The sequence below is a fragment of the Choristoneura fumiferana genome, chromosome 7 (assembly GCF_025370935.1).
Source record: "Choristoneura fumiferana chromosome 7, NRCan_CFum_1, whole genome shotgun sequence".
NCBI lineage: Eukaryota > Metazoa > Arthropoda > Insecta > Lepidoptera > Tortricidae > Choristoneura > Choristoneura fumiferana.
This window is the reverse complement of record NC_133478.1, coordinates 14080954-14105968: the sequence shown is the minus strand read 5'-3', so window position 1 is coordinate 14105968 and position 25015 is coordinate 14080954. Positions and strand designations below refer to the sequence as shown.

At 39.1% G+C, this 25015-nt stretch overlaps 1 protein-coding gene across 1 annotated transcript; it reads right to left on the bottom strand.

Moving 5' to 3' along the window:
• Nucleotides 1–562: 562 nt before the first annotated feature.
• LOC141429941 (hypoxia up-regulated protein 1-like) lies at nucleotides 563–23759 on the bottom strand. Its single transcript, XM_074090495.1, has 5 exons — nucleotides 23271–23759; nucleotides 22657–22996; nucleotides 5264–5495; nucleotides 3863–3974; nucleotides 563–3224 (listed from the first exon to the last, which is right to left on the bottom strand). The coding sequence occupies exons 1-5, from the start codon at nucleotides 23757–23759 to the stop codon at nucleotides 1821–1823; spliced, it is 2577 nt and encodes an 858-aa protein (XP_073946596.1). The 3' UTR covers nucleotides 563–1820.
• Between the last annotated feature and the right edge of the window lie 1256 nt (nucleotides 23760–25015).

Sequence of the window (25015 nt, the reverse complement as noted above, 5' to 3'; positions counted from 1 at the left end):
GGTTTTTGGAAACTCAGAAGATCGAATCAACCTCTTCATCGCCCCAAACATCTAGTCGTAACAGCCAATGAAATGCCCTCAACGCCCCATCCTTATGGCGACTGTATTTAACCGCTCATTAACAACATACTGGCTGATTCGGGAGACACAAGCAGAACCAACCCTACAGCTTCTCAGCAATTGATAATTAATCGTTCACAATAATTATTTAAGTAAACATAAATAACACTTATGCACTTTCATTTTAAAGTAACCATGCATTTAGGATACACTTACTAATCTACTTATGTACATTGCTAAAAAAAAAAAACAACATTTCAACAAATTAACACCACTGATAACTTTTTTTTTTACTTATTGTAATATGTTGATTGGCTAACTAAACGATAGTTACAGCGAAACTACGACTAATTGTTAGTGCGATCATCGGCGGAGCCGAGTTTTCTGTCTCCATTGCTTGCGCTACGAGATAACCATTGCGCGATGATCACGTCGGCACGCAATGAAAGTTGTGCTGCTATTTCTCAGTTCCATTCATAAAGATGCGAAAATAAAACCAGAATTACTTCATTGTATAATGTATTTCTTTTGCGACTGAATGTTGACATATCACTTAAGACATTAGGTACATTTTCTTAAAACTCATACATTGTTGCACACAGTTTTTCTGCTACAGACAGAACTTCATTCAAGTTACGTAGCGATACTTTTCTCACTTCTGGAATAGCATACTACAAGATTGTAATACAATTAAAATAAATACTATAGATACTTAGCACTTAGTTTTGAATCTCTTTGTGCCAGACAAACGAAAAAGGTAGGAAGGCTAAGTTTTAATTCATCATCAATGACCACAATATTGAATCTCATAGTGAGCATTATTATGGCTCTCTTACAAATCGTTGTCCGAAGCGGCAATCAATCAAACACAACAAACTAACTTCTACACCTGAACCACATACTTTAGCCATTTAATCCAGTAGCTTGACCCAGTTTCGTACTTAAACCATAGAGCACTAGAATAACGTGAATCAAGTATTACGATGGTCCGATGTGTAACAGAGCCACCAAATTAAGAATCCGATAAATGCCTACCCTGTCTATTGCAGGAAAACTCTCATAAATCTATAGCCATTTATATTATATCACATAAAATTACATTTATAAATACGTTAACATTCTCGCGTCATTTGCTGTTTTGGGGTCACCGCGTTAGCCATAGACAAGAAAAGCCGCGCTTGTATAAAAAAGTAATTTGTAAAAAATAACCAAACCATAGACAACAATAAATAGAATTTTGGAATAGAAGGAAAAAAGGCGGCCGTAAATCTAGTTGAGATTTGTTTTAATCGCATTAAATGCCCGCTCTTCGTATTTTTAATAATAATAAATCCGATATTGAGATCGTAATCATAACGTGCACTCAGAATAAGTAGGTGATTGTTCACTGGTTTTATATACGTAAGCAATAATTTAAAAAAAAAACTACGTACGTCTTGTACAGTCACCAGCATTAATATCTGCCACAGCGGAGCGTGCAAAAATATCTGACACGTCCTTCTGGCCCTAGAAATAGAGTCGTATCAGATATTTATGCACGCTTGTTGTGTCAGATATTGGTGCTGGTGACTGTAGCAATCCAACGTTGTCATGTTTTTAATGTACGGGGAAAATGTCTAGGTATGTCATTAAGATTTAATGAATCTACCTGTTCTAATAATAAATAGAAAAACAAAAACTTTTTTATAATACGAAAAGCGAACAATTCGCACAGACACCGAAGGTAAAAAATAAATTAGACTAATTAATACACCTCACTATTATAACTCGGAATGTTCGTCATTGCCGTCGGCTAACTGCGGCACCTCGCTCGTCTCTCCGCCAGAATCTTCTGTCTGTTTCTCTTGCTCTGGAATTTCCTCAGTCGCTGGCTTTTCTTCTTGGGTCTCCTCTACCTTCTCACCTTCTTTACCTTCTATAATTGTTTCTTCGGTTTTATTATCAGTTTCCTTTTTAACCGGTTTCTTCGGGCGCCAAATCTTCATCTTGTTTACGAGATATTTCACTTCTCGGTCCAAATTAGCCATCTTTTCTCTAATACTATCAATGGTTAGCTTAATTTCTTCGTTCTTCTTCAGCTCGTCTTGTTCTTTGATTGATTTGTCAAGCCAAGATTTAGTCTCATCTATCTTCTTCTCAAGTACTGTAATCTCTACTTGCGTGAACATGTCCTTTTCTGGATTAACTTCCGGCGTAAAATTCTTTGCGGACTTAAGGAATTCATTCGACGTATTGAGCATGCTACGTAAAGCAGCAACTGCGTCGGGTCTCTCTCTATGCTCCCAATGTTTGTAAAATATAGGATTGGTTTTTTCTTTGATCACAGCTAGTTTTTCTTCATACATTTCTGTGGGTGCTTCGTAACCATCATCGTAGAGCCATTCAGAGGTTTCACTGCAGAGTTTTCTTACTTCTTCAATTTCTTCAGGTGTTCCACATTCAGCGAATTCTTCCATGTCCATCTTCATTTGTGCATCAACTACAAAAGCTTCTAGAGTGTTTAATGCGGACTCCCTCTCAGCCCGTTTTCTGTCGATAGTGTCTAATTCAGAAATCTTAGCTTTGGATGTTTTGAACTGGTCTGATGATAAAGGCTGTAAAACCAGCACTTGCTCGTCGGTTTTAATAGGTTCCTTTAGAACAACTACTTTCGGTTTCGGCTTGCTATCTGAATCGGTGGCATTCTGTTTTTCAGCTGTAGTTTCATTGGCTTTTGCCGTGTCATTCTTTTCGGTTTCTGGTGCCTTCTCTTCCGGTTTCTCCTCTGGTTTCTCCGGTGTTTCTGAATCGGAGCCGAAAAGTTTGCTAATAGTGCTTCCAAGCTTGGAAAGCGTACTGTCTTTATCTTCTTCTTCTGTCACAGTTTTTTCCGCGACAAATTCAACATTGACAAGGTTTAGTACACCAGAATCATCCATATTGAAGTGTGCTTTGATGCCCTTGTGTTCGACGTTGTCGCCGGTATGTTTGTTCAGGGCTGCACCTACTCCGGTTAATACAACTTGTGTGAGGTTCAATGAACCAATGTTCAGGAGTTCAGTGGGGGGAATGTGGTCTAACTCCGCGTAATTGACATGGAATGAGAAGTCATCTGTGTGTTTGTTGAATGTGATCACTTTCTTTTGCGGGTAGGGGTTCATTGGGCTGAAGAGCGTTCTTTTAATCTGTAACAAGAAAGTTTAGTAAGAACGGTACATTAAAATCTTAAGAATAAGACAGCGTCCGACACAACGGCTAGTAATAAACCAGAATATTCGCTAGCAGTCCCAAGAGAGCCAAAGTTGCTAACTTTTAGCTTTATCGGACTATTTTCTCCTTTAATATTGCCCCACACATTTTTCTGCAAATATAAAATCACCTGGCAAAACAGGTTGGTTATAAGCTTATAAGAAAACTGCCACACGAGTATTAAAAAACAAAACTACCCTTAAATTACCCTCAACCGAAACACTTAATTTTATGCAGAATAAGAAGTGAAATAAATATAACCTCACCTGTTCCTGAAATTTTTAAGAAAATCTTTTAGTAAGTCCGAAAATGGAGATAATAATTCAGAACACATTTCTAGCAAACTCAATAAAGCACGAATCAACTGCAATGGTTTATCAGCTATCTAAAGTTCTGTGGGATAGTTAGTTTCTTTCGATTCTCCAAAAAGGGTAATACTTATTATACACAAACGGTGGCCAGTGCCGCGATTCATTTTACTTATAATTACTAAAATGTGCATTTCCATTGCTGCCTATAAGGTCGTCTTTTACTAGCTCTTCGATATATATTGTAGGTCAATTTATATAATTACCAATTTGTCAGCTCCATCGACGTGCCGAGTGAACACCACTTGAATGGGAAACAGTACTGCGTCCTTCACGTTAAGAGCGGCTACTTTGTACCCTGTGGCTAGAGACGCCGCCCTGGGAACAACGATATGATAATTATAACGACACCACTAACAAGTTTTACCTTAAATATAATAAATACGCATTGATTAATTATTTCCTTGCTCTTTAACTGTATTTTACCAGTTTTTTAACATAACGGAAGCGTGATCAAAATTAATAGGACATCGAGCGCGTATCCCTATTTATTACACGAATTTAGCACAAGAGTACGATTAGAGAATTTCTATTCACAAGTTGCAGTAATCAGGGTTGTCATCCTTGTGAATTAATACAGAGCACTTGCGGGAGCACTCATCGTAGCCTAATATGGTTGAACGTAGTAATAGAACACACAGCTCATGTAACTATCGACCTATCAACATAGAGCGCGAGAGCTAATACCCATGGTCCTTCTGAGAATCTACAGCGCGCACACAATTGAAAATATAAGCTGACTTGTTGAGTGCAGCTTAGCTTATAAGTTATAATATATCGTGATGGAGCGCTGGGTTAAGGCCTCAAGCAGCTAAAATCTCATTTTAGTACACACCTACAATTTACTTTACACCACTTAAGTTTGCTTGTTTGAAGCCATGGTAGCTTTTAATCATGTTAGGTGCAGGTAAAAACTTTGCGACGCCAGCATCAGACGCAAACTTATTTGATGCGAAGTTTTTTTTTCCTCTTTACCGTTCTGGCAAGTATTATTAAAAGATATGATATTTTGAGATATTTTTTTGTGAAAACTTTACACATGCATTACACATGATTAAAAACCTTGCGGCTTGTATTTCCGTTGTGCTAATAAACGTGGGGTGGTAACGACGTTTAACTTTAGGACTTATTGTAATTTGACATCGAACTCTCTCATAGGTGAAATAAAGTTGAATGTTAACCGAGCGATCAAAACGCCCGATTACTCAAGCAAGTGCGTATGTACCATCAGCCAAATAAGAGGTTTATCAATTTTTAAATAATCTCCGATCAAATTAATATGTCACTAAAGTCGAACTTTCAAGGTGACAGACACGTCTATTGGCATTATTGTCTTATCCTCCTGGGCCCGAACTTTTTTAACAGACATACTACTTATACGACCCGGAAGTGGTTCACCAACTTGGTTGTTTTGGATTTTATTTCAAAATTCTTAAAATTCTTCATTCAATGAACAATTTGTACTTTATAAAGTACATTCGGCCGTTATGCTTGCTGGTTATTGGTCCTTTATAAAGTATGCGAGGGCTCAGGAGGATATGACACGCAAACGATTATCAGCTTTAGGCTGGTAGACCACATATTTGGCTGATGGTACTAAAACTAACCTGTATACAGCGCCCATGGCGACAGCCTCGTCAGCGTTAATGGACCGCGAGGGTTCATAGCCCTGGTCCTTGAGCGCTGCCAGCACGGCCGGCGCGCGCGCCGCCCCTCCCGCCAGCACGAGCCGCGCCGACGCACTCGCGCCGCCCGCCGCCGCCGCGCGGGACAGAACGGAGGACACCCGCGCCCACAAGTCTGAGCAGAGCTCTTCTAGCTCCGCGCGGGATACCTGTAATATTCAGCATTTATCGGTGACTCGTGGCATTTAGGTACAGGTCGATTTAAACAGCTGGCATGAATGGATTAAATAATCATCATCATCATGTCAGCCGAAAGACGTCCACTGCTGGACATAGGCCTCCCCAAGGCTCTCCACTCAGACCGGTCTTGTGCTTTCCGCATCCACCGCGGTCTTAACCAGGCCGTCGCTCCGCTCCATCTTGTTGGAGGCCTACCGACAGCTCGTCTCCCGGTCCGCGGACGCCATTCTAGAACCTTCTGACCCATCGGCCATCAATCCTGCGAGCTATGTGCCCCGTCCACTGCCACTTCAATTTTGCAATGGATTGAATGATAAAATTAAAATATCTGTGTGTTTTGAACACGAAACTACCCTGGCTACTCACACATCTTAAATGATGATGAAAGAAGGGCTACGAAGCTACAATCTCATTTAATNTCATGTTTAACTCCAAATTCATCACCATCACATCAGCCATAGGAAGTCCATGTTGGTCATAGGCCTCCCCATAGACTCCAGTTGGTTTCGATTCGAGCAAGCCTGCATCCACCGTGAACCCGCGGCTTTAACCAGACATCGTACGCTATGCTTGCTGATTCGCAGTCGCCATTCTGAGAACTTTTCGTCTGCGACGGCCATCTGTTCTTCTTGTGTATGCTCTGGCTCATAACCGTAAATTGATTTCATTAGTTACACAACACCTTCGGTGCTGGTGACTCGGAATGAATCTGCTTGAGTTTTACAAGCTTTTAGGTATTTAACTTGCCCTGTTTGTTTGGGTCAAATCTTGTAAGTTTATTTTAACCCACTTTAATTTATTTGACTTCAAATTTATTTGACGTTCTGGTAGTCCGGCCAGGATCGTCTCCGCAGGACGGAACTCTTCAACGGTTAATTGTATCGGCTTCAAATTTAGTACAGAAATGAAGTTTGGACGACAATGCAAATACAGTCAACAAAAAATACAGTCACCCAAAAATAATTCTTTCAAATCTTAACCGTCTCTTAAGGTCACTGCAACGAGCCAAGATTAATCCGACGACAAATCTCAAGTGTGCCGACTTAACAAAAGACCCGTAGTTAGCGGAGTTAACAAGTCAAATATAAGCTCTGCACACAAGCAAAGCTGGGTCGGGACGCGATAACGCATGTGGGGGGCACGGGACTGCGAGATAGGGAGGGCAAATAAGGCCTAAAACGATGCTTCTAACTTGCGGTGGCTTAGAAGTCTTGTGGTAAGGACGCTTACGTCTGCGATCGTGAGAAGTGTAGGTATAAAGGTGCGTCCAAACCGCTGCTTAAAAAACGGCGACGGTACGGAATCGCAGTGGAGCATCGTATGCGCACCGTTTTTTTGCATGCTTTCCACACCGCTGCTTAAAATACGCAAACGGTGCGGAATCGCAGTGACGTGCCGTAAACGGCAAGATTTTTTTCGGTAAAGACCTGAAGTTTACGGCACGTCACTGCGATTTCGTATTTTAAGCAGCGGTGTGGAGAGCATGCGATAAAAACTATGCGCATACGGTGCGTCTAGCTAGCTACATATTAGTAATCTGTGGGTGCGTCACTGCGAGTCCGTGCCGTCACCGTTTTTTAAGCAGCGGTTTAGTCGCACCTTAATAATTGAAAAAATACGCTTGATAAAGTAAATGGTAAACCTGCTTGATTGCATCAGGCTTTGGTGTAATCATCACCATCTGCTCGAAGTCTTAGTCTAGAACTCTGTTAAGTACCTAACTTAAAATTAAGCAGTCCCGACTTCATTTAAAATCGTGACCATATCAAAAATTCCCACTAATGGGTCTCCACTGTTCACTTTTTAACCCCCCACGCAAAAGAGGGGTGTTATAAGTTTGACCGCTATGTGTGGCTGTGTGTATGTACGTCTGTGTGTCTGTGTGTGTGTCTGACAGTCTGTCTGTGGCACCGATGCTCTTAAACGGGTGGATCGATTTGAATGCGGGTTTTTTTAATTGTAGGCTGGTTTTCTGACGAGGTTCTTAGACATGTTTAATCAAAATCAGTCCACCCGTTTTTGAGATATTGAGCTTTGAAGTGACAAAGTCGGGGGTGTTCTAACTTTTTGTTGGTTAGGTTATTGTTCGATGCCGACTCCGCGTCAACTCCGTTAGGCTTCATGTCGCTATATGTCAACTCCGTTAGGCTTCATGTCACCTATATGTCAACTCCGTTAGCTTCATGTCATGTCAACTCCGTTAGGCTTCATGTCACCTATATGTCAACTCCGTTAGGCTTCATGTCACCTATATGTCAACTCCGTTAGGCTTCATGTCACCTATATGTCAACTCCGTTAGGCTTCATGTCACCTCTATGTCAACTCCGTGTCTGTTGTAATCAATGAAAAGCAAATGACTTCCATTATTCGCTTCGCAACACAGAACAATTTTAATTGAAACTCTTTAATCACTGGTTAGAAACGATAAGGATGGGGTGTGAAGCATAGCGAGAAGCGGGTTGTATTCAGAAATGGTTCGTTTTTAACCCCCGACGCAAGAAGAGGGGTGTTATAAGTTTGAACGCTATGTGTGTCTGTCTGTGGCACCGTAGCTCTTAATCGAATGGACCGATTCAGATTTTCCCGCGATGGTTCTTAGACATGTTTCATCAGAATCGGTTCAGCCATTTTCGAGATATTGAACTTTGAAGTGACAATGTCGGGGGTTTTCCAACTTTGTTGGTAAATTTAGGTTAGGTTATATTCCAGTATGTACTCGTACGTAAGTAACCATTGATATTAACCACTTGGCTATTAAAAATATAGCCAAGGTCAGCTGATTTATCACTTGGATATTGTTAGTCAGTGCTTTGAGATCATCGTCATGGCGTACTAAACATTTAGGTATGTTAACTGAATACTTGTAATGTGAGGACCTATGCCATTAAATAACATTGTAAATATCGAAAATACAAACTGAGACATGGATGCACAGAAAAACCAGAAAAAGAGACCAGCGCTGGGAATCGAACCCAGGTCCTCAGCAATCCGTGCTGCGTGCTATAACCCCTACACCACCGCTGGACAGGAATCTAGACACGAAAAAGACTCCAAAAAAAAATACCTTGTTGAATTTCTAGCCAGGTTCCTTTTAACACAGGTCTTTCCGAACCGATGGTAGATTTTTGTCTTTCATAAGTGTTTATTATAATTTATTGAATCAGGCGTTACTTTGCGGAGGTCCATATCAATGAACTTAAACATTTTCTTTACTCACCAGCGACCTTCTGTTAAAGCTACATTTATGCAACAAATGAGGTGATCATGTAGCTCCGCTGTAGCTATCACACGTAAGGTCACGGGTGAGCAAAATTGTTGAAGTTAATAGCTCGCCATAGCTTTAATTGAAAAAAGATATTTTGACATTGACGTCCTCATTTTACTTTTAAAAAGTATTTTTGTTATATCAGCCGCTGCGCTGAATCCAAGGCGAGACTTTACGCAGAAATTCGTTAATAAAGAATAATTTGTGCCAGATTAATTGCGCTAGGTGGCACCTACAACAATCAGCATCAACTTTTGCTACGAAATCGCGTAGAAGTTTGACTTTCCCTAATAAATTTGAGAGTTCCGTGAATCAATATTAATTTGCCCGAATTCTGAGTTCGTAGTTAAATTGGTAAATTAATTCCAATTAATTTATAATTTATAGTTCAAATGTCAACCAAAAGTTAGCTTAGGTTTAATTTGTAACAGTCCTATTATATTATTAACCCGGCGCAAAAAGAGGGGTACAAGTTTGACCGCTATGTGCCTGTCTGTCTTTATGTGTATCTGTCTGTTGCACCGTAGATCTTAAATGGGTGGACTGATTTGAATGTGGTTTTTCATTTGAAAGCAGGTATTCTAGCGATAGTTTGTAGACATATTTCATCAAAATCGGTTTAGCCATTTTTGAGATATTGAACTTTGAAGTGACCAAGTCGGGTGGTTTTCCAACTTTTTATTCGTTAGGTTATTCTATGTGTGATTAAAAAAATATGTATGATTATTCAGATAGATTATTAAAAAAATAATGGACACACATATTTATTTCTTTTGTCAATTAAACACGAATTTGCCAAGAGAAAGCGCGTCGAAGTTTAGAACTCTACGCCCGTCTCGTCATAACTTAGTGAAAAGTGAGTCAAGCCGTGACGTCACGGCCGACTACTGTCTATAACTTCGAAACCTTATAATATAATTTCCGAAAGCTAACTATTTATATAATATCCAACTTCATTCAAATCTGTCTAGCCGTTTTGGCATTAAAAACCATCAAACAAACTCACACACCCGCACACGACTCTAGCAAAATCCCGAAATTTCCAACCCATCTATATTTGGTTTCGATAGGTATTTAACTAAATGTAAACAAAACAACGTCAAAATGGTGTCCTAAAAACATTAAAACTTCCGTTTTTAAACACACTAGTCTAGTTTGGATTACAATGATAGATAAGTTAAATGTTTAAAATCCTTGAATTTACCAAATCTGGCAGCTGGAGTTTGTTTACATTCAGTTAAATACCTATCCGAATCAAGTATAGATCTATTCACGCGTATGGTGCGGCGGCAACTGTAATTCATAAAGAAAGAGAAAGAAAGAAAGAAAGAAAATACATTTATTCGGAACAGTGACAGAATAATTATATAGAAGTAAAACAAAGAAAACAACACAGTGTTACTGTTCCCGAAACGGACCCACCTCAGCATAATGCCGGCTCAAGAGCTGGCGCTGGTCTTCCGGCGGGACCGTGAGGCCGTCATTGCACGCTGCGCGTGCGACCGGACCGTGCCTAATTGTGAACGCGACTGTCTATGGTCAGCGCTACCAACACAAGCCAAGCATGACATTGACATTGACAACTGGCACGGCCAACCACACGTGCAGCAAGCAAGACTAAAACAAAAACATAATATTCAATTATAATAATTTCCATCACACTTGCTCGTAAACAGTGTCGTAACATGCAGGCTACCTTGATTGCAACCCCCCTAATAAAACCCTCGACCTTAATGTGCTTCTCATGAAGCCCGTGGTCGGTAAATGAGTCATTGCCCGTACAAATTTTCTTGTCATGAAGCCCAAGGTCGGTCAATGAGTCAGTGCCCGTACTGATGGCGCTGCTGCAGGACTACATGGACCACATGCACACGCACGTTGCGGCGCATGCCGAGTGCCGAGGGAGGGGGAGGTTGAGGGCGACGCTGCCAAGAGCACAGCCTAAGGTATCGGCAATATTTGGAACAATTATATTTTTTCTTTTACAAATATAAAATTTTACTTGCAAATGTGATGAAAAACATTGTATGTCGCACGGGCGGTACTAAAATTACGAACATCGACTCATTAAAGCCCTCAGTCTTCGACTTCGGGCTTCTAATAGAATCTCGTTCGTAATTCCTTATTTACCGCCCTTAATACACAATGTACTATAACATGTAGATGTAGCAATATTAATCTAATAAATAGTGAACAAATGGTAAAAATTATTAGCCACAGCTATATTTTATAAGCATTGTATTGCAACTTCATTCTTGACTCGTTAATCGCCCATCGATCGCAATAATCAGCGCCCCCTACGCAGGCGTCCCTATTTTTCCACTGCGAGACAATAGACAATCGGCAGGGCTGCCGCCGTCTGATAAACCCTACCACGACCACGGCTACACAATCGCACAACCGATGACACAGCTAGCAAGTTCTTATCCATTGCGTGCTTTGAACAGTTAACGCGCAATGCTGCATTCACTACACACACCATGTATTCGATAATTGTTTGCTGGCCGTAAGTTGTCGTAGCAAATATTGTCGCCGCGTCACGTTATGCCACAGATAATTACCAACGGACAGAAGTGACGGGCTCGTCGATGAGTCGTGAGTCAGCTGTTTTGAGGACACAGCGCGTGGGGGATTGGGAAGTAAAGAAATGAAACTACTTCTAACAGCACTAAATACTTTTGCTAAGTTAAAGATTATAGTTATGTAAATATATTTGATCGAAGTTTTTTACAATTGCATCCGGATTACAACAGAGCAAGAGTCCTGTAACATTACTAAAACCTAACCTAACAAACAAAAAGTTGGAAAACCCCCGACTTTGTCACTTCAAAGTTCAATATCTCAAAAACAGCTAAACCGATTTTGTTGAAACATGTCTAAGAACCATCGCTAGAAAACCTTATTTTAAATACAATTGCATTCAAATCGGCCCATCCGTTTAAGAGCTACGGTACAGACAGACATGCAGACACACATAGTTGTCAAACTTATACTACCCCTCTTTTTGCGTTGGGGGTTAAAAAAGCTGTTTATCCTTACCAATTGTGTGTCACGTGACGCGGCAAAGCGCGTGTGACGTGTCAGTAATGACGCTCGCTTGTCACGCCGCGCGACTTACAATGGCGGCGACAAAGTGATGAGTAAGACGTTCCCAACTCGCCTTATTTTTTGGTAAACGTGATAAAATTGCACATGACGCAAAAACTTTAAGAAATAACTTTCGTTCTTAAAGGTGTACAGCCTTATTCATAAAAAATCCTTAATTGAGGTTTGATCGGTCTGTTACTTAGCAGACTGATTAAGCTTGTTAGGCACGGGCCCTACACAGCGCTACGTCACCGCGTCAGCACCTCGTACGACAACTCAACGTCACGGCGCAACGTCACGACACTACGTCACCACGCTACGTCGCCGACACAGTGAATTAGGCAATCAGTTTCGAACTAATTACAAAACCAGTGTGCACAGTGACTCGCGGCCTTTTCGACACCTAACATCGGGGTCCTATAGGACAACACGAAACCATTCGTGATAGTTTAAGTAAAACTTGTATTCTTTTATCATTAAATTTTATTATTATTAAATCCGCAATTATAATTCATCTCCTCCGCTGCTGCCCCCTCCATAATTGGCGCAGTCGTGAGTCGAGCCGAGTCGGTACGCGAAATCTAACATCGATATCCGTCCTGATCACGTTCTACGTGCACGTTGGCTCTTCAAAGAACCTGAGCAGCACAGACGAGGAGACCATTTTGCCGCCTGAGTAAGAGGAAGAAAAGTGACATCGTGAAATGTGGTGGTGAGTACACATAGGGTTTGGTTGCATTCCTGTGTATTTCCCAATATCCAAAATTTTTCACCCACTTTCTGCCCGATCTCGGGTGTGCGAACGAAAAGTTCTGCGCACCGCGCGTAGCGATTCTTTTAGAAATTTAAGTAGTATACCAGAACACGAGAAAATGGGAGAAGTAGATATAGATGATATTTTTAAAGCCCTTAGAGTAGTACCAGAGTTCGATGGTAATCCTAATGTTTTGGTTAGATTTCTTAATTTGTGTGATAAAATAATTACGACATATGTGAAACCAGGTGCCGGGAATGATTTAAATAATTTATCCATATTAAATGGAATTTTAAACAAAATAACTGGTTCCGCAGCGCGAACCCTTGCCACCAATGGCATTCCTGACACTTGGGCCGGGATTAGAGAATCACTTATAAATAATTTCTCTGACCGCAGAAATGAAACTGCGTTATATACAGATTTGTCTATGATGACGCAAGGTCGTGATACTCCCCAAGTATTTTATGAAAAATGTCAGCACCTACTGAGCACCATAGTAACTTACGTTCAATTGCACGAATCCGTAGAAACCACCATATCAGCGAAAAGAGAGTTATATAAGAATCTAGCTTTGCAAACATTTTTACGAGGCCTATCTGAACCTTTAGGATCCCGCATTAGATGTATGAAACCTAGTTCTCTGGAACAAGCACTCGAATACGCACAAGCAGAGCTCAATGTAATGTATTTACAAAACAAAAATAAAAACTACGAAATTGCGCAAAAACCTCAATTTTCCAACAGTTCAACACTAACATTCCACAGAGGCCATACAATAACAACACGCAGCATCTTCAGCAGCAGCGACCTGATAACAATACTAATTTTTTTAGACCTCAAACTAACCCACAGCAGGCTGGCCCATCCAGGACTCAGCAGATGTTTCGAGCATTACCTCGTTCTAACATGTCCACAGGGTTTAAGATTCCCCAAAGACCCATATTTCCCCACCAGAATCAAAATTACCCCAGACCTATGAGCGGTATTAGTCATCCTGTAGCCCGCACTCTAGCCCCAAGTAGAAACTGGAATCAGTACCCACACCGTAATAATAACAATGCAAATACAAATTTACATGAATGCCTATTTTCTGACGAAAGCTACGTTGACAACAACTATTATGCTGACTATGACTATGACTACGACCAATCCCGGAGTTATATGTACCTTCCGATGATGTCGAACAGATAACTCAAGTTCAGGAACCGGACACCGTAGCTGAGACCCAAGATCCTCAAAATTTTTGCAAGAATGTTACGAAAACTTTACCCGGATAGAAATTAATTCACAAAATCAACAACAGTTGCCCTATGTACAAATACAGAACCCACCTTTAAAATTGCTTATTGATACCGGCGCGAATAAATCTTTTATCAGTCCCGAAGCTGTCAAGCAATTTTACACCGAATATCCACTACAATACGATCCATTTGTTGTGACAAACATACATGCATCCACAATCAATGACTACTCTATAACGATCCCGTCTTTTCCAGAATTTAATAGTGATCAACCGCTGAAATTATTCGTTTATAAATTCCATGACTACTTTGATGGTTTGATTGGCTGTGATTTGCTAGAACAATGGCAAGCCGTGATAAATTACGGAACCCGACAGTTTAGAACCCCACAAGCTATAAACCCGATATGTATGTACACCTCCGGTAATATAAATTTACTTGAATCCGTAATACCCGCAAATTCTTCCATACTAGTAGAAACCCCAGTAGATGTCCAAAACGGCGACATTTTCGTGGAAAGGCAAGTACTTTGTAATTGCATTATAAGTAATTGCATCAGTACCGCAAACAATAACAAAGGTATTGTCGAAATCACCAATCCGTTCCCACATGATGTAATATTCACGCTAACCGAGCCGGTTAACGCTGAGTTATTTAATTCTGAGACCAGGTGTCGTCGCAGTGATGACTCACAGCGAATTTCGCGAGTTGAACACGTGTTATCTCGGTTGCGCACAGATCATTTAAATACAGAGGAGACACTCAACTTAAGGAAACTTTGTACCAAATACGCAGACATATTTTACATAGAGGATGAACCTCTTACATTTACCAATCAAATAAAACACCACATAAAAACCACAGATGAAGTCCCTATTCATAGCAAGACATATAGATATCCGTACATTCACAGACAGGAAGTTAAAACACAAATAGCTAAAATGTTAGAACAGGGAATAATTCAACCATCAACATCAGCCTGGAGCGCACCCATTGGGTAGTCCCAAAAAAATCTGACGCATCCGGAAAAGTAAAGTGGAGATTAGTAGTTGATTTTCGAAAGCTAAATTCAAAAACAATAGATGATAAATACCCCATCCCCAACATATCAGACATCCTAGATAAACTAGGCAAATGTCAATATTTTACAACCTTAGATTTGGCAAGTGGCTTTTACCAAGTAGAGATGAACCCTTCCGACATTCATAAAACTGGATTTAATGTTGAAAATGGTCATTACGAATTTCTACGCATGCCAATGGGTTTAAAAAATTCCCCGTCCACATTCCAACGCGTAATGGACAACGTATTACAAGGATTACAAAATTCTATCTGTTTAGTATATCTGGACGATATATTAGTCTTTTCCACTTCCCTTCAGGAACATATAATCAATCTGGAAAAATATTCCAAAGACTAAGGGAATCGAATTTTAAAATCCAAATGGATAAGTCAGAGTTCATGAAACAGGAAACTCCTTATCTTGGGCATATAATTACTCCACAGGGCGTAAAACCCAATCCTGATAAAATTTCAGCTATAAAAAAATATCCCTTACCAAGAACTGCAAAGCAAATAAAGCAATTTTTAGGCCTACTTGGTTATTATAGGAAATTTATTCCGGACTTTGCTCGCATAACAAAACCTTTAACTCAGTGCCTAAAGAAAAATAAAGGCGTAAACATTAACCAGGAATATATAGAATGTTTTGAGAAATGCAAGACTTTGCTTATAAATGACCCCATATTGCAGTACCCAGATTTTTCCAAAGAATTCATCCTTCGAACAGATGCTTCTAACGTTGCCCTTGGTGCCGTCCTCTCGCAGGGACCCTTAACTTCCGATAAACCTATTTCATTTGCGTCCCGTACATTAAATGACAGCGAATTAAACTATAGCACAATTGAGAAAGAACTATTAGCGATTGTGTGGGCAACTCAATATTTTAGACCCTACCTCTTTGGTCGTAAATTCAAAATTATAACCGACCACAAACCTTTGCAGTGGATGATGAACCTTAAAGAACCCAATGCCAGAATCACCCGATGGAGCTTGAAACTATCTGAATACGACTTTTCGGTAATATACAAAAAAGGAAAATCTAATACCATCGCTGATGCATTGTCACGTATAGAAATACATAACGAGGTCAGTTCAATGATAGCAAACTCACCTGAAACTCCCAATGTCTATGACTTGGAGGACAGACAGACAGAGACAAACCATACAAGCAACGAAAGTCCAATTTAGAAATTCCTATTTCTGATGATCCACTTAACAAATTTACTAGACAAATAGTTTTCCGCATCATCGACCGAAAATCACGTATCTCTGATACCCTAACAAGCCATTTGAAACACATTTAAGGACATACGTTGAAATCTGTAAAGAAAATTTGGAACTGGAGTTAATAACCGCAATTACTAAACATGTTGATCCTAAATATCGTACAGCAATACTAGTCCAGCCTATAGAAGAAATGTATACTATAGTACCTATCATACAAAATACATTCAAAAACACGTCCATGAAATTAGTATTAGTGAAATCTGAAATAGAAAATGTTTCCAATTTTGAACGACAGCAAGAAATTATCCGTAAATACCACGAAGGTAAGACAAATCATCGCGGTATAAATGAGTCATATTTAGCATTAGCACACAAATATTTTGGCCAAAAATGCGCGACAGCATTACCAAATACATAAACGAATGCATCGTGTGTGGTCAAGCTAAGTACGAACGTTGCCCGATTCGACCGCAATTCCAGGTAGTGCCGCCGGCAACAAAACCTTTCGTTACCATCCACGCTGACACATTTACTGTTGAACGCGAAAAATACTTAACAATAATCGATTCATTCTCTAAATACGCACAGGCATACCGGTTATCTGATGGCACCGCACTTAGTATTGTAAAAGCCTTATTACAGTTTTGCACTCATCATGGCCTGCCTTTAACTTTAGTAACGGATCAAGGTACCGAGTTCACGAACCAGCTAGTTGCAGAATTTCTAAGAGTTCATAAGATTAATCACCACAAAGTCGCGGCGCATGCACCAAACGAAAATGGCATTATAGAAAAATTTCATAGTACTTTCCTAGAACACTTGCGAATACTAAAACTCGAAAACAGTAGTGAGCACTCGAAACATTTAGTACCTTACGCTCTATTGGCATATAATAGCTCAATACATAGTTTCACTAAATGTCGACCCTATGACTTAATAAACGGACACTTCGACCCACGAGACCCTATTGACATTGACGTAACAGAACTTCTATTGCAGAACTATATTAATGACCATCGTAACAAAATGAAAACTGTTTATAACCTTGTGCATAATTCCTGTTTAGAGCAACGAGAATCCATAATGACAAGAGTAAATATGAACAGAAATCCTAACATAGAATACTCTCCCCAGCAAGAGGTTTACATACGAAACCCTCTTGCAGATAGACAAAAAATAGCTCCTAGATACACCCATGATACAGTTAAAGAGGACTTACCTGTTCACATATACACTTCCAAAAAACGAGGCCCCGTTCCTAAGTCCCGACTTAAACCAGTACGTAAATCTCAATTGTTACAGGCTTCATCTACCGATGTGGACATGGATCAGCTTGGCCCTAACCCAAGAAATCCACCTTGAAAGTTTCGATGATGGACCTGGAATCCTGCCTTTTAAAATGGGACCAACAAAAGTCGTTTCCCACTACCACACATTTTTGCAAAGCATTCAGCTTGGCAAATTACATGACGACATTGACCTCATCAAAACACAGCTTACTAACGCAAGTAATTCCTTAGCAAATAATACATTTCGTTTCTTCCAATCCCAAATTAAATATTTGTATGCTAAACTCAATAAGGTTTCGGCGCAGTTGAGTACTTTCTCTAGCAAAAGAGTGCGACGAGGACTTATAGATCCTTTAGGTTCAGTTATTAAAAGCATAAGCGGCAACTTAGACCATAATGACGCCATTAGATATGATCATGCTCTCAAAATTCTAAAAAACAATGACGAAAAATTGTCGAAAACTTTTAATGAACATATAAGCTTAAATAAAAAATGGATGGTTGAACATAAGAAAATATTGTCAGCATTGAATACCAATCAGCAAATTTTAAGTAAAGATTTATTAAATTTAAAGAATGACAGTATGTTAAGCAATGGAAAACTGCTGGATTATGCACATCTTGCCCAAATGTTTAATATCGTTAGTGAAAATATAAACGACTTATATACCGAATTATTACGTATAGAAAACATATTAGCTTTCAGTAAGTTAAGTAATGTGCACCACTCTATTTTAAGTATAAGTTCTCTAAAGGACATGATTGGGAAATTGCACGAGATATATAGCAAAGATCAAATCTTAGATTTAGATACTAGAGATTACTATAGCTTCATAAATGTAGGTTCTTATTTTTCTAAGAATGATTTAGTAGTTGTCCTAAAAGTACCAATTATTTGTCAAGGCTCATTTGATTTTTATAAGTTATGCCCATTGCCAAACAAATACGGGCGCATCCTTATTCCTCCATATCCTTTCATAGCAACCAACCCTCAAGAATATGTGTACGTAGAGGCAGAATGCCCTAAATCCGGCGACTGGTACATCTGCCAACAAAAACTCAGCCATCAGATTCGTACGGAGCGAGACTGTATTCACAAACTCATTCATTTACAGGAGATAGATGGAACGTGTAAAACCACGCCTATCTCTCTGTCTAAGGAGGCTCTATTGGAGCTGGACGATCAACATTATGCCATAACATTTCCAAATCCTACTAAAGTACAAATCAACTGCCAGCAGGAGCAACATATCATTTTGAACGGAAGTTACGTCGCAACTATCCCGCAACACTGCTCTCTCAAGTCTTCACAGTTTACTATAGTAAACATTAATAACAAACTCCGAGGCCAACCACTGAAAATAATGTCAATACAACCAGAAACCAGAAGCCAGCAATCTAGCCCCATGTTGAGAATGAACTCTATCAATTTGAGCAATCTTGAAGCTATCGAGCAACAAATATCTATGGAAAAGCCGATCGAGACAAATGCGATCCAATCTTCAACCCTCTACCACACTACATTACCATTGTACCTTATCATACTATTCGGAGCAGGTGTAACAGCCTTCATACTATATCGAAAACATCGAGCCAGAGCGAAAGTCGATATCAAGCAAGATAATATAGAGCTGAAGAAAGCCGCTACATTTGCACTAAACCTAGCAAATAGTAGCTCGACTTAGAGGGGAGGTGTTAGGCACGGGCCCTACACAGCGCTACGTCATCGCGTCAGCACCTCGTACGACAACTCAACGTCACGGCGCAACGTCACGACACTACGTCACCACGCTACGTCGCCGACACAGTGAATTAGGCAATCAGTTTCGAACTAATTACAAAACCAGTGTGCACAGTGACTCGCGGCCTTTCGACACCTAACATCGGGTCCTATAGGACAACACGAAACCATTCGTGATAGTTTAAGTAAAACTTGTATTCTTTTATCATTAAATTTTATTATTATTAAATCCGCAATTATAATTCATCTCCTCCGCTGCTGCCCCCTCCATAATTAGCTTGTAGACGGTTGTCAAGAAGTATGATTCTAAAAACGCTTGCTAGCAGCTGCTAGTTGTTAGCTGCTGATAGATGGATTAGACGCGTTATCTTGCCATCTTGCAAAATCAGAGACAAAAAAATGGCCTTATGAGAATTTAAAAAATTGACAGCAGTACAGCAAATTAGCAGGAAAACACAAACTTTTACGAAACACGCGAGCTTAGGTTAGTTTCTTGCGCATTTTAAAAAATGAATGCGCCAAAAAAAGAGCGATATTGCGAAGAGATAAAAAAAGAAAAGCAAGCTTACCTTACCTAAGCTTGCATTGTCCCGAAAGATATTTACGATACAATAACAAGATCAACTTAAAAAAAAAGCGAGATGTTGTTTCCTGCCATTCCGATCCGCATGTTTATGTTCTTCCTGAGTGCAAAAAGCTGTAATTTGTTAATTCCTAATTATTTTTCATATTATGTAGTAAAGTAATTAGTAGAAATATTTTTTCCTGATTTTTTTAATCTTGCGTAACCCTCCCTTCACTAAAAATATCATTCCTTAAGGTTTTTGCTCTGTCAAAGTCACTGTTCAAATTTGTGGCGGCCATTTTGTGACTTAGCAGGAGAAAATAGGTCTACGGTCCTCTAACTTTAGCAGAGCCTGACCGACTGATTAGCTAACAGACGTTTATGAATCATGTATTAGCATCGCCTTCAAGGGCCTTCAAGGAGGCTCTAACTTTTTATAATAAGGCTGTAATGTTTAATAGTGTAAGCTGTTGATTTTACCAAAAAATACCAATCTTGTCTTCTCTGCATGGACTGGAAAATGCCTATTATTTCCTTTGTTAGGGTCTACAGTTCTACACTAGCTGACGCGGTTGCACAGAGCGGTGGCTGCCTATTGATTCAAATACATACACGTATACCTTTACTTGCCCGAATTTAACTTGCAATGTTCAATTCAAATTCAAAACCATTTATTCACAATTTAAGTTACAGTAAGATCTTAACATGAACTACCGTTGAGACTCACTCATATTTAAATGATATTATTACGAAAACTCACGTCTTAAACCGACTTTAGCTCACATGTTTCGGCTATTTCGTAGCCCTTCCCTCAGGAGCACGCGACTCGGCGGCTGCCGCAACACGCACACTACGCGCCACCGCTCTCAGTTTTTTTAAACGTCATCTTATACAGGTGATTTTGATACTACCTTGAGGTAACAGACGAAGATTTTAGTGCTGTGAACCGATATCAATACAAATTGTTAATTTAGAATTAACTACCAGAGCGTAATAATTTTTAAAATATTTCGACAACATGTACGTACAAGAATTTGATACGAGAGAGAAGCTTCTGTGACAGCTGTCACGTCAACAAGTACGACGTTTTAACAAAAAATAACTAGTGTCACGTATGATACATTGCGGTAATTATTCTTGTTAGAAAATAATAAGTCAATTTTTTTACTAAAACATTATAAACGTGATTATTAGGCCTTCACTAATACCCTTAAAGTTCGAGGTAGTATCCAAAATACACGCTTAAATCAGTGTTAGGTAGTTAATGTCAACTCTGAAGAAAAATACCATTTCAGAAAAAAATACTTATGGCAAATAATATTGAGAAAACTAAACATTAGACATATTATGAATCGGGCAAACGATAAAAACCATAACATACATTATTAAGGTGCGGCCAAACCGCTGCTTAAAAAACGATGACGGTACGGAATCGCAGTGACGCATCGTATGCGCACCGTTTTTGCATGTTTCCACACCGCTGCTTAAATACGCAAACGGTGCGGAATCGCAGTAGATGCCGTAAACTCACCACTTTTGTTTGTAAAGATCTGAAGTTTACGACACGTCACTGCGATTCCGTATTTTAAGCAGCGTGTGGAGAGCATGCGTCACTGCGATTCCGTGCCGTCACCGTTTTTTAAGCAGCGGTTGGTCGCACCTTTATGGACGTTACTCTTCCGCCCATAAGAACTTAAGTCTATGGGGTGGCCTATGTCTAACAATGGATGTCCTATACGGCTGATAAGTATGACTATGATAAGAACATAGATCCATTGAGACTTTTATTTATTAATGAAAAAAAAAAAGGGCACAATAATTAATTGAGGCGTCCCTAATTTTATTTTACTTATTATTGTTTTATATTATTATTATCGTTATTGAATTTATTGCTACTCTTTTATTTTATTTTTAAATCATCTTGTACAAATTTCCACGCATATATGTGGGAGTGGCAGTCGAAAACAAACGAGTTAATCTTGTAAAATCTGTATTAAACTTAGAAAGCAATTCAATACGTGGACAGCGTAGCTCTGACTTCTCACGACTGACTTTTCTTCTTTTTTAAATCAAAACAACCAATGTTGCAAATAAATCATTTAAATAAAACCTCCTTTCCCACACGGCCATCCTATTCATTCATCCGTCTCATGCATCAATCCTCCGATCTTGGATATCTCTCATTCTTCTGTCTTATGCTGTGTTTTCTCGTTCATTCTTTCGCATAACCTCAGTTTGCATTTTCTTTGGTACCATAAATAGTTTATTTCCATCTTTCACTCTACATAAAATTCCATTTTCAATAACGTAGTCTTTATAAGGTTCAGTTTCTAACAATTTATTTTCAAGTTTTATTTTCAGGTCATCGTCTTCGTATGCTCTTTTTTGTGATGCTATGTCAGTAAGTACATTAACTTTTTTCATTTTTCCAGGTCGGCATTCAGCTTTATAATCATATTTTCGTTTCATCTTTGTTCCAGGTCGACGTTCAATTTTACCATAATTTTCTTCAAGCATCAACGGATATCTTTCTTTAGCTGTTTGTGCATAAAGGCCATTTTTATTCTTTATCAGAATAACTGGATTTGCAAAGTCTGATTTACTCGAAGTGCCTATACCAGCGTTAATCCTTCCTGGATTTTGCGTATTGACCACATCAAGCACTAATGGCGAAAGGCGTCTTGAGTTTTGTTGAATCGGACAATCGGACTCGGCAATGGATTCATTTTGAGGATTTGCAGGATTAAAGTCTTTAATCATCGTCTTAATTTCGTCTTCGCATCCTATCCGTGCAACATCAAATACATCCTCTTTAAAATCTTGCAGTGTAGTTAAATGTCTTCTGGCCGAAATACCTTCAAGTGTAAATCTAATTTCAACATCGTTTAAAATTGGGTTACCGAGTATGACATTAACTGGTATGGCGTCATCGTCCACAACACTGATCGTTGTGTCAAAATAGCAGTCGTCAATCTGGATACTCGCCAAGAATGATCCTTTAGTCTGTATTTTATAATCAGCAATGCCCTTCAGGCACAGTACCGAGTCTTTATTATAATTCTTGTGTTTGATTTTATCAACATACGATTCCTTGATAAGATTTACATCGCTCCCTGTATCAATTAAGGCTTTCATTGAGACATTGTTGATATGCACGTCTTTATATGGTGCAACGGAACAATCTTTGTCCTTTACTTGTATCGTCAGCTGCTGTTTCTCGTTGCTCTGGCATTCAGTCGACTTATGTCCAAAATTGTTACATTTAAAACATTTTACACCTTTTGTGCAGTCCTTAGAAAAGTGATCAGTACTACCGTTATAGCAGCGTATTTTCGGCTTCGGTTGATATTCTTTGGAAGTACTAGGTGATGGGGAAAGCGTCGTAGAATTGTGTGTCTTTGTATCAATCTTCTTTCGTATTTCACTGTATAATTTAACTTTTTCCTGAACGCTTTCATATACTTGCTCCATATAGAATTGACATTTAATTCTGTGTCACGTATGCCGTCTATACATATTCCATCAATGCTTCATCTTCGATAGATCCGAGTAAGGCTATCTCTTTCATGTGCAAAAAGTATTGCTGGTATGTCTCGTTGGTCTTCATCTTCCGTGATGCAAGTCGTTTGTGTAGCGCAGCACTGTTCAGGGTGGAACAGAATTCTTCCCTGAGTTCTGTCTTCAAAACACTCCATCTTGTAATGCCCCGTAGTGATCGCAGAAACAAACGGGCACTTCCGCTTAATAGCCTTTTTGAATAAATAAGCTTCTCCAAATCACTCCATTCCATCAACGATGCAATATCTTCAAATTCTGTTATCCATGTTTCAATTCCATAAGCGTCGTCTCCACTAAAGGATGTCATAGATTTTTCTAAATCAGTAAATGAAATCCGCGGCGTTGCGCTCGCATATTCCTCCTCATCTTCCTCATCTCGATGCTCTTGGTCTTGCTCTTGTTCTTGCTCTGGTCTAAAAATGCTATCTTTCTTCTTACGTGGCATACTGACTTCTTAAAATATCTCCGGTTTTCGTCTTTTACGTCTTAGTAATCTCAGAAAATCGTCTTATTTTCTAGATTAATTCTTTAATCCGTTGATATTTTTAAATAGTTCTTTGAAACATTTAATATTTTGTAATATTATAATGCAGTCTAAGTGGGTGTCTACCTTTATACATCTTGTAAGAACAAAACGCATTTTTTACATCCGCGCCGTACATCAACATTCGTAGTGAATTTGCAGTAACGAAACGCAATCTTGACACTGATCATATCTGACAGGCTTGACTGGCGATGACTAATGTCGTTAAATTATTTTTGAATTTCAGAACAACAATCTTCTTACAGCTTACGATCTTTCGTCTTGAACTCGATGTTTTTCACCATCCCGGACGAGCCCCCATAATTTTGTGGGAGTGGCAGTCGAAAACAAACGAGTTAATCTTGTAAAATCTGTATTAAACTTAGAAAGCAATTCAATACGTGGACAGCGTAGCTCTGACTTCTCACGACTGACTTTTCTTCTTTTTTAAATCAAAACAACCAATGTTGCAAATAAATCATTTAAATAAAACCTTCTTTCCCACATATATATGGTTATAGGTATTTTATAATTCTTATATTTGTCATGATTTATATATAATATTATATAATTTTATATAATATATATAATATGTAGTTTTTTTTCTTTTCCCGAATAATTACGCGTTTAGTTACGTGGGTGCACACTCATCGGGGTTCAGCTGAAAACCAGCGCTGCAGCTCTGGTTACAGGGCTACGGCACATGCTGAGCTGAGTCCTTTTGGCATCACACTACAGCACAATGTCTCTTATTTCCTCTCTTCTCCTATTTATGTTTTTACTGTGTTTTTGTTGTGATGTAGTGTGTTTTTCTTGTCAATAAATGTTGTGAGTTTGAGTTTGAGTTTGATAATAGTAGCTCAAATAGGAAGCGAACAAAAACCGAACACGAAAAGCTTAAAAATCATTACGATGATTTTTTCTGCTGGCAAAAATACGAGTAAAGTTCATTTAGTTAATGAATTAAAAGAATTTCTTTGCTCACCCGCGACCTTATAATAACTAAGCTTATGCAAGATATGCGTAATCGTGTATATGTGATAAAATAAAGTTTTCGGTTTTTACAAGCTTTTATTTAGTTTCACCTGTCCCGTTGTCTGTCTGTATCTTGCAAGTTCAATTTGACCAACTTCCAGTTATCAGATTGACTTTAAATTGGAATACTTATGTAAATCGCG

Coding starts and splice junctions, on each gene's coding strand:
- LOC141429941 (XM_074090495.1), bottom strand. CDS start 23,759: ATGCCACGTAAGAAGAAAGATAGCATTTTTAGACCAGAGCAAGAACAA. Junction 5,496..22,656: donor ACCAGTTAATGTCATACTCG/GTAACCCAATTT, acceptor AATGCTGAATAT/TACAGGTATCCCGCGCGGAG. Junction 3,975..5,263: donor GCCATGGGCGCTGTATACAG/GTTAGTTTTAGT, acceptor CGTTGTTCCCAG/GGCGGCGTCTCTAGCCACAG.